Consider the following 20,020-nt stretch of genomic DNA (forward strand, 5'->3'; position numbering starts at 1 on the left):
GTGTTACATAGATGGTATTAAAATATTACAATTGTTAGGTTCCACGGTTTCCCATTTCGAGGGTACAATATTTTCTTTAAAACTATAATTTATTTACATGTTTAGGGCGAAAAGTCAAAAAAAAAACTTTTAAGGGATAGAAACTGTTTTTAATTAGCCATTTTTTAAATTACGTTTAAAAAATGCTTGTAAGTGTCAGGAAGCCTTGCTCTTTCAAAACATTTCGGAGTGATTGCTTGTTGTTCATGCGAAAGATAATTCTCAAACACTTTTTCTGCAAAATAAAAACGGACTGTACCTCTGTCGAGTTACTCCAGTAAATGACACCATGTTGCTCTGTAGATGAGCTCTCTAGTTGAGTTCGAAACGCGTCAGTGTAGTGTGGTGGTGAAACACACACAAATCACACAAACCCATCCATCAGGGTTTGTGTGGTTTCAGTGGTGTGGAGGATCTGGAATCTGCATGAACACACGTTTCTTGCATAAACGTAGCTATCATAAGGTCGGGTGAGCTTCTTTCTATAAGTAAACACCTGTTTTTTGAAGGGGGGGTTCAGTAAAGAAAGATCCCCCTCTCCTCCCCTCCTCCTCATGTGCCCTCTTGTTCTGAGAGGAGGCCTGTGCCCAGCAGTGGGACGTATATAGGCTGGGATGGTCAGTAAAGAAAGAGACATTGTATACAAAACTATTACACCCATAGTATAGTACAGTCAAGGGCAAAGATATCGACACGGCCAAAGTTGCAAAAATATGTATACACGACCTTAATTTTAAGTGCATAGAGTCCGTTCGTCGTCGTGTATACATATTTTTGCAACTTGGCCGTGTCATATCTTTCCCTTGACTGTACATTTTTATGTTGTTAAGTATAATAATAGTACTTGTAACACAGCAGCCAGGTAGCAGGGTAGACAGTACTACCCTGCATTTATATTTGTGTAAAAACTTATTGTCTGTATTTGTTATCATAGATCGGGGTTAAATTATAGGTTGAATGTAAACCAATAGCGTTTATTAAACATTTTATTTAACAACTGATTATAAATAAAATCTATTTACATTATAACAAAAATTCGCAAGCGACAAGCTAGCCAAAACAAAACAACCGACTATTTATCACCCAAATGTTTATCAAAAAACAATCAGATCTATGTTCTCTAACAGAAAAAAGTGCAAAAAATCAACAACATCAAACAATATTTATTTAAATGTCAACTTGTACCCAAGTTTGGCCGTTTCATTGTTTGTACATGAATATTCACCGTCTAAGAAAATTCTCATAAATAATTACATAATTAATTTAATTTCATGTGACCTAAGGGCCAGTAAACACGGACTGCAACGTAACCGCAACTGACTTCAAAAAGGAGGAGGTTATCAATTCGGTTGTATTTTTTAAACGACTTTTAGCCGACTTTTTAACCGACAGTGCAGTGCGTGCAACGCTCGGACACGGACGTGTCTCACTGCACCGAAAGTTGACGTCGCTATGAGTTCGCAACAACTCATTGCGAATGAACTGTTGGCGTTCATTCAAAAAGCCATCGACACCTTGAAGTCAGCATCGTGCAGATCTGCAAGTCCAACTTCAAGGAGGATGAGATTTGCAATGGCAAGGCGCTGCTCTTCCAGACGCTCGGCAAGACCGACCAGATGCCGTCTCGCAGAAGGGATGGAAGAGTGAAGAGTCTCCAGGACGATGAGTCATCACGATGTTCAAGGCGACCGATCCGGACGAAGTGCCCTCTTTTGTGGCAAAGGAGCTGCGGAAGCTACCCCCTATCACATTCGACCACGTCGCCGTCACCACTTTGCTAAAGGACATCGTGGGAAACAATAACGTACAACTCGGAATGTACGCGCAATAATGTACGACGTGATAATCCGAAGCATTACTTATTGCTTCCGATTATCATGCCGTACATTATCATGGTCGCGCATTATCAAGGCGTACAAAATATTGCGCGCGCTGTAATGTACGTAGTGATAATGTACGACGTGATAATCTGAATCCAATCGATTCAATGAATAGACATTTTTCGCCGCGGATCGAGCGAGCGCAGCGAGATCGATATAGTCGGAGCAGATCCGACCCGGCCGGGTTAGGTTTTTTTTTAAATTTCAATCACGGAAATCGTAAGGCATGATAATAGGAAGACATAATGCTTCGGATTATCACGTCGTACATTATTGCGCGTACATTATTGGTTCCCTGCTAGTTCGGTACGGGATGATAATGCACGGCTTGATAATTCGTGCACATAAGCACGGATTATCAGGCCGTGCATTATTAGGCGTGCATTAACAAATCTTACATTAACTACACCCGACATCGTGACCCTTAAGGCAAATCTGGCCGAACTTTTGATAAAATTCGATGTATCGCAAGATACTATAACCGAGTTTCGAGTCGAAACGTCCGCCGGTGCAACGTGAGAGACCTGAGCCACGAGTTCCGCCCGCAGCACTCCGCCAACAAGCAGCCAGCTGGGCGCGGGCATGCTGACTACTTCCCGAGGGCTACTTCGACGCCGAACCGGCCCTTGAGCACTAAAGTGGATGAGGAGGGGTTCACATTGGTGCAGAAGAAAAACAAGGCTCACAAGAGACCTTGCGAGAGTCAGTGTGGCTCGGCTGAACCGGATCCAGGCTCCAGGCTGAGGGCGATCACGCCGAATACGGCACTGTATGTGTCGCGTCTACAGATGTGGTGGAATACGTCCGCCGGAAGAGCGGATACACGCTGAGGGTGTTCCAGCTGCAGTCGCGCCACTACGAGCACTTCCTTCAGCTCGTTTGTGGTGCGCGTGCGCGGCTGCTGAGGGGGGGGGGGGCATCGCGAGTGCTGCCTTCTGGCCGAAAGACGTCGTGTTCCGGTTCAGGGGCACCATGCCGCAGATGAATGCGACGTCGGGGACGGCGGCTCAACGGGTCACGCCGTTTTGCCACCAAATTAGATTTAAATATTATTGATTATAAATATGTATGTTAGTCTGTGAGGTATTTATTGTGTGACCAAGTTGCCCGAAATAAATGAATTAGTTATTATCATTATTTAATCAACAAATGTTTTTGTTACGATTTTCCATATATATTGTAAAACTGTAACAAAAAAAAATTACGTTAGTGACGCAATTTGAAATTACGTTTTTATTATTTAACCTTTTAACCGCCACGGTTTTTTTGAAAATCGTTCCATATGCGCCACGAAATGCCGACATGGCCACTATGGCACTTTTTTCAGCTGTCGTGTTTTACCGACCGTGGCGGTCAAAGGGTTAATGGTAACGTAGTCGTTTTCTTTCATTTTAAATATTTTGCAACACAAATATAAACGTATCGAGCTCAGCTTGCAATTTGGTAGTAGGTAAACACGATCGCATGACAACAAAGATGATTTTCGATATTTCAGATTTTTTTTAACTATTAGTCTAAAAACCTATCTCATTTCAATTTATTTTTTAACCTCCGACACAGAGAGGTGCTACTTTTCTAAGTTGTTATTAAATAATAAAACAATTATACGAAAAAAACCTAATCTTCAGGTCACAAGCTCTTAGCCTTCCTGTCCTTCAGTAGACTAGAGATAAAGAACTCCCCAGCTCTGTATGAAGACCTGACGAGGGGTCCGCTAGCCGTGTACAAGAACCCTAGCTCGTTGCCCACGCCCTCCCAGTGGGCGAACTTGGCCGGTGTCACGTACTCGAAGACTTTTAGGTGGCGTTTGGTCGGCTGCATGTACTGGCCGAGAGTGAGGCAGTCGACGCCGACGGAGCGGAGGTCTGGAAGTGCAAAATGGGAGCGTTAATGGGACAAGATAGTCGCACACAAAGAACAAACACAAAAGTCACACAAATAACATAACTGACATAATGGTATGGCAATGGCACTTGGCATATCATAAACCAAACAAAAAAGGACTTTATGTCGAGATCATAATTGTATGAGCATAATATTAACGATAAAATTAAAAACTCGACTGGTTAAAAAAAGCTGTTGATAAAAAAATAAGTCTAGTGGTTTAGAATCTAGTAGTAGAAGTCAGCTTAAAAGTAATAATAACACGTATACATTTAAAATGGGATAATTGGCATTGATCACATTTTTACAATGTGGTCTAATTCCAAAACCATTTCGAGGCATAGGTTTATTTAAAAAAAAAAAAACTTTATTTCAGACCAAACAAAAGTGCCTATTTTTTGTTAGTAGGATTGGTCTTACAAACTAGTGTTAAAAATGTAGTACCTAGTTGTGTGTCTAATATTAACCTTTTCGACGCCAACGACTCATATATACGCACCGCAGGTTCCACGCCAACGACCTTTATATACGTCTATTACTTCAATTCACAAGCAACCTTCGTGCGATTGCGTTTAGGTTCAATTTTAGACGTTACAATTCAGAAGCCTGGCGTATGGGTGATGTCTTTTGTATTTGACGTGGCGGCGAAAAGGTTAAATCATTTTATATTTTTTTAGTTAAAAATACTTAATGATCGTATGTATATTGGCAAAATAACGTTTGGCCATTGTTTGACTTTCATCGTACATAAACGTTATGCAACTAAACCGCCTGATTCAAACACTGTCACCTGACAGAAGACACCACGTTTTTTATAAATTTAATAATTGTATCGGGCAAAGATAAACAACAGTTTTTAACGCCATGGCAACTATGGTAAGCTATAATTCCGGTAACTAATGAATAGGATAAAAAATTTAAAACCCAACTAGAACCAAAATCCTTCAAATAGGTGTCTTAAATTCGCCTATTTTATGAAAAAAAAAATATATAAAAATAAAACATTATTTTTTTGAGACCAATGATAAATTAGCTTTATAGTCACAATATAATTTTTTTTAGACTGTTACCTTTCATCGTCTGTCGGACCTGTTCGTCAGTCTCCCCCAGTCCCAGCATGATGGAAGTCTTGGTGATGAGCTCAGGGTTGAACTCCTTGGCTGTTTCCAGGACCTTAAGCGTTTGACGGTATCTGAGGACCAAATATGAAAAAAAAACATTTATAATATTCCAAAGGTAGGTAGGCCGCAAAATATGTTAAAACCATGAAAACCGTCATTTTGTTTTCAAAGTTTACTTTGTTTTTACCCGCGTTTGACGACTGTCCGTCCGTCTGTCTATGGCATTGTAGCTCTCAAACGAACGACCCAATATCGATGTGTTTTTTTTTTAGAAAACTTAGTTCGGTTTTAGTAGCTACATTTAATAAAAATGAGTTCAGCGGTTTTTAAGTAATTTAACTTTGAAATGACACTGCCAGGGGTTTTTCAACTTTTGAGTGATTAGGTTATACTCATGCTATTATACTTAATTTTTTTAGCATTAGAAAAAGGACAAAAAATCTTGACGGGTGTGTACTAGAATAGAGTTCTATAATAGTACTGTCAATAGAACCAGTGGAAACACACCTCTTGACAAGTCTTTATTGAAAAACGTTTGTAAAAAATCAATAACTATTACTTATGATACCAAAAGCATGTTAATGATCATATGACTGACTTATTTTTTAAAAGTGTTTTCCAATAAAAAGACACGTCAAGATCGCTTACCTTCTTTATAACGCTAAAAAAACGAAGTATAGTCAAGTACAGTAGTAGTAGTACTCGAGGTATCCCATCTTAGGCCTCTAGGTTGGCAACGCATCTGCAATACCCCTGGTATCTGGAGATGTTTATGGGCGGTGGTGATCTCTTACCATCAGGAGACCCACTTGCTCGTTTTCCATCCAGTCGAATAAAAAAAAGTCCTTTTATTTAATACTCATATTGAGTGTCATACTTCCTAGCGGTGACTGGTATCGTACAGTCCGCATCAAAAGTAGCTATACACTATATAGTAGCTATGCAAGAGTGGCAAATGTTTTAATGCGACAGAGTAAAAAAAATATGCGCTACTTTTGATGCTGACTTACCTATGGAATTCAAACACATCACAAAATGCACTAACGACAAAACAATGATCAATCTGTCACCGCTAGGAAGGATACTTCCTGGCAGGCACTATCTATTTCATTATGTAGCAGTGTTTTGAAAAATTTAGGTACTAAATTGTACGCTAATAAAAAAAAATCTACTAACCCTAGCTAGTTACGAAAAAACAGTGATCAATAGTATGCGGGCGCTATCTACTCCCCTATGTAGCAGTCGATTTTTCAAATTTCTTATGAATCAAAAAAAAATACGAGAAATGTACGCAATTGTACGCTAATTTAACAGTGGTGTGCGGTATCTACCAGAGAAGCTAGCTAAAAATTATAGACCGGAGTTTATGATAACTTACCCCGCTCTCCGATCCCTTACGAAAGGCGTGAGTCGTTCGACAGTCTCGATATTGTGCGCGAACACGTCCAGGCCGGAGTTCGCTATCGCTTCGATACACTCCCGGTTGCCCCTGAAGTCTGGTACTAGGCATTCCACTAATATCTCTTTGTTCCTACAAAGAAATCATAATACTATTAAAATTATAAATTATAAAAGTTTTTGAGTATGTGTGTGTGTGTTTGCTAGGTACACTCAAGGGCATAAATATATGTGTGTTACCAAGATATTAAAAATATCTATACAACTTTAATAAGGCAACTGATTATAAGGTCGATGTACTTATACATGGCTGTTTAGATATTTATGTTCTTGATTGTTTTGACTGTACTCCTTCTCGTACAGGTTGGACGGATTTGGTTTGTTAGGCTTTATATCTGGAATAACACATAAGCTACTTTTAATTCCAATATTCCCACGGGATGCATAAACTCTCAAAATGTTAATTGCTGTCTAGTCTAGAGACATCAAATTTTGTACGGTTATTCGTCATACAACGTAAATGAAGACCATCGTGTATTTTTTGGGAATTCCCAGGGGAATTTACTAATATCTTGAAATTTCAATTCGACTGCCAGATCTAAGGGTTTTCGCGAGTGATGCCGCGGGTAAAAACTAGTGAAATATTTGCCGGAGGCCAAAAAAAAAATTAATTTAATGAGAGTTATACTTCGCAACCTACCGGTACACCAAAAATGTTTATTTGAAGGGATGTTTACAAAAACAACATAACTAACATTTTTGGCGGATTTGGTATTATAGTGTTCGTCTAAGAAGGAGCTACAAGTAACGCAAATGATATTCTCCAAAAATGACCCCATTTCTCCTAAACTGTTACCTTAAAATACACCCATTTTACAAAAACTACATAACTATACTATTTTTATAGGTAGCGATGACAGCCGTGTGGTGTCGGGTTGGAATTACACCTCTCCATTTCTTCCGTAGTCATACTTGTTAGAGACAAAATGCTGCACTTCGTGAAGAAAGCAAGCCGCTTTGCACAGTGATAGTACAGACTAAACTGAGTGATTTGACTCGCAGCAGCGGAAGTTTCACCCCTTAGGAACAGAGATGGCGCCACTTCTTTAAAAAATTTCAAAAAATTCTACAAGCTAAAGTAATAAACCGATTTCAATGTTTAATATTTCAAATGAGAGCCTATTATATACTTACTTATAAAAAATACAAAAAAAATATTTACAAAAAACTTTTGTCAAAAAACGCCATCTTAAGTTTTTTTTTCTTACCTGATTTTGTAGTTTTACTTGATTGCTTAAAAAACTGTATGCAACATGAATGGTTTAATGCATGTACATATTACTGAGTACATAACAAGTATTTTAAAAAAAATCCGACACCGATACCTATCATATTTAACGAAATATGACAGTTTAAATGTGAGCACAAATTTCTTTAAAAAATATTTCAAAAAATTCTACAAGCTAAAGTAATAGACCGATTTCAATGTTTAATATCTCAAATTAAAGCTCATAACATTCATTATTTAAAAAAAAAATAAAAAAAATATTTACTGAAAACTTTTGGCAAAAAACACCATCTCAAATTTTTTTTCTTACCTGATGGTAGTTTAAATTTGATTTCTTAAAAAAACTGTATGCAACATGAATGGTTTAATGCATATACATGTTACTGAGTACATAATAAGTATTTAAAAAAAAAATTGACACCGATACCTATCATATTTCACGAAATATGAAAGTTTAAATGTGAGCACAAATTTCTTAAAAAAAATTCAATAAATTCTACAAGCTAACTAATAAACCGATTTAAATGTTTAATATCCCAACTCAAAGCTCATAAAATTCATTACGTAGAAAAAATTATTAAAAAAATATTTACTGAAAAATTTTGGCAAAAAACGCCATGCGATACATGCGTTGTGGTGTCGTCGGGTCAGCTTACCATGCACTGCCCAGTGTAAATCCTGCAAAGGTGGCTGTACAAATCAAAGTAAGTTAATAAAATTCAATGCAGGGTTATTTAGTATGCTGACCACTGATTTCCACAGGTTAGCACAAAATTTTACATCTAATGGTAATCAACTAGGCACAAAATAATTCAACAGTAATTACAGCAACACAGTCCGTGTCTAAAAGATCTGTGATTTTGTAGTATTGGAATAGCACAAGTACTTCAAAATGACTTTTCCTTTTCAGTTCTACATCTGCCGATGAACCCGAAGAGGACTTATAGGTTTTAACTTAAATATTTGATGAACATTGATGTTCATAGTCTTTTATTTCAAATGTGACATATCTATAAGCTGTAGCCCTACCTATCACATAAAAAGCTAATTTTTAAATAAATTCGCCACCTACTAAGCAATATATATTACATCTCAGAATCAACTATGCCGGAACGGTATAGTTTTTATTTATTGTCTTAATAATTACTAATTTTAAAGTAATTATATTTTTCGTAACACCAGGAAAAAACTTTTTTTTTAATAAATTAGGTAATTTCGTTCTTCTTTTCATTTAACATTAAACATTATAATCAGAGTACTAGTTTCACTTGAAGATTTCGTTGAAATTTATTTGTAAGAAAAGCGTGCACAATTAAACTTAAATATTTCGTGAAGTATGAAGGGTATCGGTGTAGGTTTTTTTTTATAATACTTGTTATTTACTCAGAAATTATATAAGTATGCATTAACCATTCATGTTGCATACAACATACAATGTTTTTAAGCAATCAAGTAAAAACTACCAATCAGGTAAGAAATAAAAAATTAAGATGGCGTTTTTTTGCCAAAATTTTTCAGTAAATATTTTTTTAATATTTTTTTCTACGTAATGAATTTTATGAGCTTTGAGTTGGGATATTAAACATTTAAATCGGTTTATTAGTTTTAGCTTGTAGAATTATTGAATTTTTTTTAAAGAAATTTGTGCTCACATTAAACTTTCATATTTCGTGAAATATGATAGGTATCGTGTCAATTTTTTTTTTAAATACTTATTATGTACTCAGTAACATGTATATGCATTAAACCATTCATGTTGCATACAGTTTTTTTAAGAAATCAAATTTAAACTACCAATCAGGTAAGAAAAAAAAAATTGAGATGGTGTTTTTTGCCAAAAGTTTTCAGTAAATATTTTTTATATTTTTTTGTAAATAATGAATGTTATGAGCTTTAATTTGAGATATTAAACATTGAAATCGGTCTATTACTTTAGCTTGTAGATTTTTGAAATATTTTTAAAGAAATTTGTGCTCACATTTAAACTGTCATATTTCGTTAAATATGATAGGTATCGGTGTCGGATTTTTTTAAAATACTTGTTATGTACTCAGATAATATGTACATGCATTAAACCATTCATGTTGCATACAGTTTTTTTAAGCAATCAAGTAAAAAACTACAAATCAGGTAGAAAAAAAAAAACTTAAGATGGCGTTTTTTGACAAAAGTTTTTTGTAAATATTTTTTTGTATTTTTTTATAAGTAACGTATATAATAGGCTCTCATTTGAAATATTAAACATTGAAATCGGTTTATTACTTTAGCTTGTAGAATTTTTGAAATATTTTTTAAAGAAGTGGCGCCATCTCTGTTCCTAAGGGGTGAACTTCCGCTGCTGCGAGTCAAATCACTCAGTTTAGTCTGTACTATCACTGTGCAAAGCGGCTTGCTTTCTTCACGAAGTGCAGCATCCGGCCAAAAAATGGCCTTAACAAGTATGACTACGTGGATGTCGTAAGAGGCGACTGAGGATATAGGTTAAGGTATAACCGTAGGCGACAGGCTAGCAAGCTGTCACTATTGTACCATTTTGTCAATCTTAAAATCTAAAATTGCAGAAAGTGGTCCGAAGCGGTAACGTTTCGTGTGCTCTGCCTACCCCATTTGGGAATACAGGTGTGTTGTTTGTGTGTGTGTTAATAGACATTTCGTTTTTTTTCGTTTCCTGTAAAATTATATTTAGCGTAGTTATGTTTTTTTTGTAAACATCCCTCCATTTTAATCATGGTCAGTACGTTAGCGAAGTCCCCGCAAAAGTTTTTTGAGAACGGCTGTCGTAGACGATAGAAGAAAATAAAAAATGGCTTACTGTTTTTTGATTTCTCGAACAGTTTCAGCGAAGTGTGCCGATCCGCCGTCGGGTAAATCTGTAAATTTAGTTAAAATACAAAGTTTTAAAAATAGGAGACTTCTACTGCGCTAATTTGTAGGTGCCTCTGAATATCCAGTATCACAGTGTGTACAGTGTGGAAGTGACGGAACTGCATGAACACACATTACTTGCATAAACATGCGGTAGCTATCATAAGGTCGCGGGTGAGCAAAGTAATTGTTTCAGTTTAGCGTACTTTGAGCAGCGGTGAGGAGAGCATGCGATAAAATCGTGACGCTTACGGCACGTCACTGCGATTCCGTACCGTCTCCGTATTTTAAGCAGCGGTATGGTCGCTCCTAAATTCGATGTACAGTCACATCACCAGCACCAATATCTGACACAACAAGCGTGCATAATTTTTTTTTTTTTTTTATTCGACTGGATGGCAAACGAGCAAGTGGGTCTCCTGATAGTAAGAGATGCGTTGCCAACCTAGGGGCCTAAGATGGGATACCTCAAGTGCCAGTAATTTCACCGGCTGTCTTACTCTCCACGCCGAAAAACAACAGTGCAAGCACTGCTGCTTCACGGCAGGATTAGCGAGCAAGATGGTGGTAGCAATCCGGGCGGACCTTGCACAAGGTCCTACCACCTGCAAAATATCTGATACAATTCTATTTTTATGGCCGGTAGGATTTGTCAGATACTTTTGCACGCTCTGCTGTGGCAGATATTTAATGCCGGTGACTGTACCATGGTACCATGAGCCAAATAAGTGGTCTATCAATTTTTAAACAAGTTACTTCAACTTCAACTTTTTAGCTTAGTGGCAATCGGTCGCTTTTGGTTAACAAACAATCAAATGAATATTATGTTGCTAAAGTCAAACTTTCAAGTTGACAGGCACATCTATTGGCATTATTGTTTTATAACATGCAAACGATTATCAACTATCAGGTGGTAGACCACATATTTGGCTGATGGTAAAATTTGTGCTTTATACAGTACATTCGGCAATTATTTTCAGTATTAATTTGTTCTTTACAATTATAAAGTATGTTCAGCCGTTATTCTTAGTGTTAATTTGTTCTTTATAAAGTACATTCGGCCGTTTAGTGTCAATTTTTGTTCTTCATAAAGTACTCAAGGACTCACAAAGGTATTGGCTCACCATCTCTGTCCACGGAGGTCAGCACGATGTACCCCAGCCCCCACTGGCCGATGGCATGCGCGGTGTTCCGGGGTTCGGCCGCGTCGAGCGGCGGCGGCGCGCGGGACGTCTTCACCGAGCAAAACATGCACCCACGGGTACATGTGTCACCCATCAGCTGGGGAAATACGAGATTTTTTAGAAAACGTCACTATCCCAGCCTGTATATGCCACACTGCTGGGCACAGGCCTTCATTTAGAATAAATGCACCGTAGTTACCTTTAACACTACCCCCCTCCCTCTATCATCACCACCATGTCAGCAAAGACATCCACTGCTGGACATAGGCCTCCCCAAGGCTCTCCACTCAGATCGGTCTTGTGCTTTCCGCATCCACCGCGAGCCCTCTATCTTAACCAGGTTGTTGCTCCATCTTTTTGGAGGCCTACAGAAAGGACCGCTGAATAGGCGCCTTAACCCTCCATATGCATAACTTATCAACATCATCATCAGCCGGAAGATGTCCACTGCTGAACAAAGGCCTCCCCCTTTAAACGCCACAGTGAACGACGCCACTTACATCAACCGGTTTCCAGCAACTAACACAATGTCATCAGTCCACCTGGTGGGAGGCCTGCCAACGCTTCGCCTTCCGGTCGTATATAACTTATATCTTACATCTAATTCAGCGGTTCTTAACCTTTTAGTCCGGAGGGACCATTTGACAAAATTTCTGTCTTGCCATGGACCCCAACTGTTTGAAGGTAAGATACGGTAAAAGTAAAATTGAAAATGAATTAACAGTTGCGACCGCTACTTGACTGGCGCGTCGTTTTGCCAATTCGTTGTTGATGGCTTCGCGGACTACTTCAAGTTCTTCCAGGGACCACCACCGGTTAAGAACCACTGATCTATGCTATTAACTGCAAGTTTTACCATGATGGTAGCAGTAGACATGCCCTGCTTGCCCCCGCTCCAGCACTCCCCAATGTTGGGACAGCGGGCCTCCTCACACACTGTGCTTAGCTTCAAACTCCGCAGCTGCTGCTTTATCTCACTGAACTTGGACCCTGAAATTTGGAATAGTCCGGTATAAGCTTGAATGTTAAAGAGAAAAATGAAAGAAAGAAATATTATTGGTCAAAATGTTTATGGGTGATGGGAGATGGATAAGGCCTTTGCGAAGTCGTTGAAATGTTACAGTAATTTAAGCAATAAATGTTCTGTGAAATATTGGTCATAGTCACATCAGATCAAAAAATATATATATGTTTGTGTATCCCTCTCTTATCTATATTTAAGTTAAATTAATATTGTTTTTCTCTATAAGTGATTTTTGATAATTGTGCGAGAAAGGGAAGTTGACTGTATAGAAATTTCGAAAGAGCAACGAGAGGAAATTCGGGATGGTGAAGGAACGTGCCGGAAGCAAAATATGGCGTCCGCGACAAATTAATAAATAAAATGAAAAAGCACGCGAAAGAATAGCTGCTGTAGGAAGCTCTCACCTGAGAACTCCTCGTCTGCTGCAGGCAGGATCTTAGGGCGTCGGTAACGGGCACTGTTGGCTCGAAGTCTTCAGCTCCTCCGAATCACTGTTAACTCTTACCTCTGGTGTCGTACTTAGCCTTCAGATCAGCGCAGGGTGCAGGAGGCTTCAGCAGCAGCACTGAGCTTACGTTGAATTTAAAAACTACGGTTTGAAGGAAGCTTGTAAAGTTTGGGCAGCGTACGGCTGTTACAATTCAAATTCTTCAAATAATATTAAAAAATAGAGAATTAAATGGCCCTCCAGCTGACTGGTTTTGTTGTCGAAAAAGTGGAGGGAGCGGTTATTCGGATGTCGGTAGTTATAACAATTAAGGTGTGGCCACCGTGAATAAAAAACATTAGGAGGTAAAGGCTCCTGACATCTGGCAATACTGAACAATAATCTTATGAAAATAAATATCTTAACCATATTATATTAGATATGAGGGAGAATCCTAGACCAACTTAATTTATTTAAAATTAAATAAAAATAATAAACATATTTTTGAATTAGGTAACTTCACAAATATATTTTAATAAATAAATGATAATTAATCCATACTAATATTATAAATGCGAAAGTGTGTGCTTGTATGTTTGTGAAAACCATATCCAAACCGAAAATCATAATGTGAACAACATGCAATCATATTTATAAAAAATACTGTAAACAGAACTCTTTTTGCGTATACCTTTACTTGCCCGAATATCACTTGCCATACCAACATTTGCCATAAAATATATAGAACCGTGCTGTTTTCAGGATTTATTTAAATGTCATCTTATAGAATGCAGCAGGTTAGGTTAGTTTAATATCAACTCTGAAGAAAATACTATTTGAGAAAAAAAATACTTTAAGTATGGCAAATGAAAGTTATGGAAAATGATACATGATACATATAATGAGCATATGAAATTCGGGCAAACAATAGAGATCTCTTTTTGATAATTTTGGATGTTTATTAATTGCCCTTAAATTTTTATACCACTATTGAATCTCAGAAATTTGTTGTTCAAACTTGCTAATGTACAGTCACCATCAGATATTTCAGAACAGCCGAGGTAATCGAAAAATATCAGAACATGCACTTTATTCTTAAGGCATTAGAATTCATGTTTAAATATTTTGATCACTTTGGCCACTGCAAAGTACCTGTACTACCTATAAGTTTTGAGGAGGATATTGATTATTTTTGTTAGTAAAGAAGCTGATCCATGGGCGTAGCCACGGAGGGGCAGGGTGGGGCGCTTGCCCCACCCTGGGTCTGACCTGCAAGGTAACTAACCAAACCTAAAAAATTAAATTATCTAGGTACTAACTACAAGCTTGCTCATTGGCGTATCTAGGGTTATTTTCCAGGGGGGGCCTGGCCTGGATTTTTGTGTGAAGATATCAGTATTCTAGAATTTCCCATCAGTAGTCCAACATCTTGGGGTGTGCACGGCACACCCGCCCCCCCCCCCCCCCTCTATATTGCTAGTTACGTATTATTTCAGACTACTGCCCCACCCTGAGCCCATGGCTGGCTACGCCCATAGCTGATACAATTTTTACCTGTAGGTATAGAGGTTTTAAGCCATGGAGGAAGCCTTAACCTTTCTTGTTCCCCCTTCTCTCTCTTCAGCTTGCCTTCATACTCATTCCAGTCTTTTGGCCTGTCCTCCGCTATGAACTCCGACAGGCCTGGCCCTTCACGAAGCTTCTCCCGGATTGCGTCCAATTTCGCTGTATGCTTACATCTCTGGAACTTAATAAAAACACAATGTATATTGTTCTTGAATAAATAAATGAAATGAAATGAAACAATAATATTAAAAACATGATTGAAAAATGATACCTAATTTCGTCATTCCACGACATATAAACTTTTGGTTGGATATTTTTCGAGATGTAAGTGTAGGTACTTACTTCTTGATTTCGGTTCACTAAGCAAGATTTTATAGAATTACGAAACATTTTGATTTATTTTGATCCTATTTGCGTTTTTGATGTAAGCGCTCAGCTGACGCCTGACGGACGGGCTGACGGACGGACGGACGGAGTGATGGGTCAATTTTGACGTTTAAACTTTAATGTCAAACCTATTTTTTTATTACTTCAGAGATAAGCAATACGTATTAAGCCTACACAGCAGTATCTGTGTCTAGACGGTAGGGTTAGTTTTATATTTAAAATTTAACGAAATCGTTTAGCTACGCATACGTTGAAAAAAATAATATAATACTCAACAAAATAAGATGATGTTTACTGCTTAATGTACCAATGAAACTTAGCAATGCCTATTTTGAATAAACTAAAAAAGTTTTAAGCATTTTCTCAGATAAATTTAATCTCAATACATCCTTGGCGAACTATTTTTTGTAGAAAATATCAATATTGTGCCCAAGACACTGTGCTTGGTGATGGGTTAGTGTCACTCAAACATTATAGTTTGTGCTCAAACAAAGCGCCATCGTCAGTAATCAGTCAAATGCCATGCTATAAAATGCACGCACGCATTGCAGGGCTACTACGAAACACGAAGTTCGTGTCGTGCGATTCCTCTGACACTTACACTATTTAATACGAGAGCGAGAGGGACGGTACGATACGAACTTCGATTTGCGAGTTTCATAGTAACCCCTCTGTGTTGTTTGTTATTTCTTATAGCAACATTTGAACAAATATTTATTTATGCTTCGGCATCCGCTATTTCCGCTAAACAAAAAAGGAAAAGTTTTTAGTTTATCATTATCAGTTAGTTACGTCAAATGATTTGGAATTTAGTTTTATAAATTATGTTATCGTCTCCGGTTATTTATCGTGCTATTAAAATAAAAGACGATCGTAATTCAGTGTTAGACTTTTGACAAGAATTTGTGACCTTGAATGGCACTGGCACTGGCACCAGCTGTCAACTTAACCAACAAGCCAGTTGTGAAAAATGGAATAAACAATTTGGCTTTTGTTTCATAAAAAGGTATAATGATGAGAAGTGAGAACCATCATCTCTTGGATGATAAAATGGATGAAGCAGTGACGCACTACATAACTCATCAGCCGGGCGAGGTACGTTTGTTTTGATTGTAGTTGACACGACAAAAACCTTTGCTTATGTACGAGTCGTAATCGCCTTTTTATGAAATTCTTTTAATTTTTGATCATATCTTACTCATTTTCGTGAGTATAAAGGTTTTTGCCGATGCCTAAAATAATTACTTTATTCGTACGAGAGTTTGTTTTGCAAAACTTTAAAAACTTACCAGCCTATTACTATGTAAACAAGGTTTTAATTTATGTTCTGTATTCGTTTAGGTAAATTAAGTATGTATTACGAACGAAAGTCTATTAGAAGCCCAAAGTCGAAGACAGGGCTTTAATGAGTTTGTATTCATAATTTCAGTATTGCATCTGACATACAATGTTTTTCAATTTCTTTATCAAATTTGTGAGTGTTTATACAGGATGTCCCAGAATCCGGTGTTAATCCATCGTCAGCTGGTAGGTCAGTCAACACCGGTCAGAGTACCTAGTTTTAGGTTCAGTAAAAATGGCACAGTTTTTAGATCATAATTTTTGTAAAAAAAATGTTTATCTCCAAGCTTGGTTTGCTTCCTTCAGCTATAATGAGGGCTATCGTTTTTTCACTCACTAGATGGCGCACTGTTGCATGAGGTTTTTAAGTGTGGCTTTCAAAGTCTGTTATTACGGGTGTGAAAACAATGTTTAGATTAAAATCATATTTAATACACCTTAAAACAGTACCATAAAAATATCGAGCAAGCCACAGTGTTGCATAGTCCCGTTTTGTTTGGAAAAAAGGGAGTACAAAGGTTTCCGAAAGACAAAACTGTCTCAAAACACAGACATTCATTGCCCCGGAATGCATATTTGCCATAATTAATTTCAGATATTGCAAAATATTCACAAAATTATTCTAATTATAAATAAACCCGCATAGCTCAACCAAAAACTATGAGATTTGACATTTCGGAGACCTCACGCTACACTAGCGCCTCTAGTGGCGAATTCATACGCGATAGCCCTCATTGTAAGAGTAATCTATAAACAAAGCACCTATTGGAAAAGAAATAAGTGACACTGATAAATAAATAAATAAATAAATAACTGATATACCTACTACAGACTATTGAATAAATATCTTTTATTATTTTATTATTTATTACTACAGCTATAGTGAGACAACAGTTTGGGGGCAAAATGTATGTATCAATGAATCTTTGTTTATATTTTTATCTTTGCACTAGAAATGAAAATCTGCCAAGTCCTAGCAAAACTTAGGGGTCCTACCCCCTCCCAGGGAGTATGGGCAAGGGCGAAATAAAAAAAAATGCAAATTTTACAAACTAGGCGAGTGAGGTGTCATTTTTATATGTATTTTTTTGCGCAGAATCAAACAAGATCATACCCATACTTATAGGATCAATATTGTGCAAGATATGAAGGAGTTTTGTTGAATACATAGTATAAATTTTTGTGAAATTTTCAGTCTGTACATGTGGATGCAAATTCATTGGCTTTGAACATTCACGAAGATGAAGGAGGCAGAGTGGTGACGGTGATGAATTCCCAGGGCTTCACTCAGCAAATGTGCAGGTAATTTCCATTAAGGACATTTATTCATCTCTGCCTATAAATACCCCACTGCTTGGGAGCGTTCAAGTATTACGTAACGCAATTTTTTGGGAGAAGGGGTCTTGTTAAATGTTACGATGCGTTACAGGGGCGGGAGGGGGCTTCAAACAATGCGTTACATCAAAGTTTTTAATGTCCTCAAAAGCGGGAAATTCGCATTATCAGTTGTTGTTCTTGACCTATAAATGTTCTCATGCTGAGTTGCCAGTGTGACTGTGCTAAAAATACCAACTTAAGTCGAAACACGGCTAAAGAAAAGCTAAATCTTGGTCATTTTAGTGTTACGTTACATTTAGGAGGGGGGTTAAAAATCTCCAAAAATTGTGTTACATATTACTTGAATGCCCCCCTTGGCATGGGAGAGCAGTTTCAGAATGATGAGGCTTGGACCATATCTCTTACCCAGGCTCAGTTTGAATTGGAAACTTCACACTCACCCTTGAATTTGTTAGCTAAGTGCAGGTTTTCATCACCATATTTTCATTAAATATCATGGAAAATTTCAAATAAATAAATAAATATCATGGGACACTTGACACCAACACTTCACACCTAGTCCCAAACTAAGCAAAGCTTGTACTATGGACACTAAGCAACATAATTCAGCACATAAATTTCGAAACACTCACATGGTGCAAGGGCTTGAACCCATAAACCTCTGCTTGAGAGAGTATAGGCTATATATATAATTTCCAGCCTTGATTTATGTATAATATGTATGTTATCTGTAGATCAAATCTAAAGCTACTGTCAGACACTAGTCTTACCGTCTTACTTCTCCAGACAAATAACAGTAGGAGAGCAAGTGGAGGGTGGGCCATGGGGAGAGGAGATCCTGGATCCGGAGAGCCGGCTGGCAGCCATTGTAGCCCATTTAACCCAGAACTCCAGGAATCCGCATCAACCACCACAGCATAAGGTAAGCAGTAGGAAGTGTATACTCAAAAGGCAATAAAAAAGAAAAAGAAAATTAGATATAGAAATAAGTTCATTATGGTAATTCATTTCTTATTTTTTATCTGTAAAGCTTTTATTAAATATAGTACAAAAGTACAATTACTTTTTTGCTGCATCAAATGTATTTTGATAAAAAACCGGGCAAATGACATTTGTGGGTATGCTAAAACATTAACTATTATAGTGATAACAGAGCCCTACTTCCAATCGAAAATACAAACTGAGACATGGATGCACAGAAAAACCAGAAAAAGAGACCAGCACTGGGAATCGAACCCAGGTCCTCAGCAATCCTAGCTATAACCCCTACACCACCGCTAGACACGAATTTCTCCTATGCACACATATCTCAGGTTGCAGCAGCACTAGCGACATCTATGTTCCGCTCTCATCGAGAGACGTCACAACCCAACTCCCTCACTCACGTCACGTCCCTACTTCCAAGCATAATGTATACAGTGAGCACTCATTTTATATTGGTTTGTTGTACTCCCCTTAATTTTCAATAGTGTCACATTCCGGCAAGCATTCAAGTCACTCATTGGCTTATTAATTATGTCATCAAACACATACTTTATTCTACAGATCACATCTGTGAGGGGTGACGTAGAGTCATCAGTTATGCTTGATGGTCAGATGAGGCTATTCAATGCACAGACCCTGGTGAGTATTTGTAGTCTATTCACTGACGGTTGAAAAGCATTATGATAACGTTTTGGGAATGTGATTGTCGCTTAATTTCGCAAACTGCATGATGGATCACGGACATAACCGACGGACACCGGTTCGGCGTAATAGAATTAGACCTCGCGGTAGCTTCGTTATAATCCATATATCCTAATATAATAAATGCGAAAGTGTGTTTGTATGTTTGTGTTTTTGTCCGTCTTTCACGCCGTAACGGAGCGACGGATCGACGTGATTTTTGGCATAGAGATAGTTTATGGGCCCGAGAGTGACATAGGCTACTTTTTATTCCGGAAAAATGCAGTTCCCGAGGGAGCAGCGCGCGATAACCGAATACCGCGCGGGCGGAGCCGCGGGCAAAAGCTAGTACTTATAATATAAAGGCTGAAAGTTTTTTTTATGCATAGTTCTAACGCAGGTAAGGATGAACTATGAAATTTGGATATTGAGTGCTTTCAAAAATATCACATATAAATTTCACCTCAGTTTCATCATAGAGCTTGTCTAATTTAAAATAACGCTTCCCTCACTCAAGTAAATCAGTTCATTACAACGAGTTAGACAGCAAATCTTACAATAAACCGCCTGAGTCCAACGGGAGCTCAATCCCTGTTCGGCTGGGGGAGTGGAC

General features: G+C 37.8%; 2 protein-coding genes across 2 annotated transcripts; one reads left to right on the forward strand and one right to left on the reverse strand.

Moving 5' to 3' along the window:
* Positions 1-1,353: 1,353 nt before the first annotated feature.
* On the reverse strand, positions 1,354-15,150 carry Las (lipoyl synthase, mitochondrial). Its single transcript, XM_074111152.1, has 8 exons — positions 15,019-15,150; positions 14,665-14,857; positions 12,516-12,649; positions 11,600-11,756; positions 10,423-10,480; positions 6,303-6,455; positions 4,874-4,995; positions 1,354-3,784 (listed from the first exon to the last, which is right to left on the reverse strand). Exons 1-8 carry the CDS (start codon positions 15,064-15,066, stop codon positions 3,549-3,551), a joined length of 1,101 nt encoding a protein of 366 aa, XP_073967253.1. The 5' UTR covers positions 15,067-15,150; the 3' UTR covers positions 1,354-3,548.
* A 651-nt stretch (positions 15,151-15,801) lies between these two features.
* On the forward strand, positions 15,802-19,398 carry LOC141445591 (uncharacterized). Its single transcript, XM_074111433.1, has 4 exons — positions 15,802-16,158; positions 17,600-17,706; positions 18,529-18,664; positions 19,288-19,398. Exons 1-4 carry the CDS (start codon positions 16,075-16,077, stop codon positions 19,396-19,398), a joined length of 438 nt encoding a protein of 145 aa, XP_073967534.1. The 5' UTR covers positions 15,802-16,074.
* The last annotated feature ends 622 nt before the right edge of the window (positions 19,399-20,020 follow it).

The sequence above is a fragment of the Choristoneura fumiferana genome, chromosome 2, assembly GCF_025370935.1.
Source record: "Choristoneura fumiferana chromosome 2, NRCan_CFum_1, whole genome shotgun sequence".
In the NCBI taxonomy this organism is placed as follows: Eukaryota; Metazoa; Arthropoda; class Insecta; order Lepidoptera; family Tortricidae; genus Choristoneura; species Choristoneura fumiferana.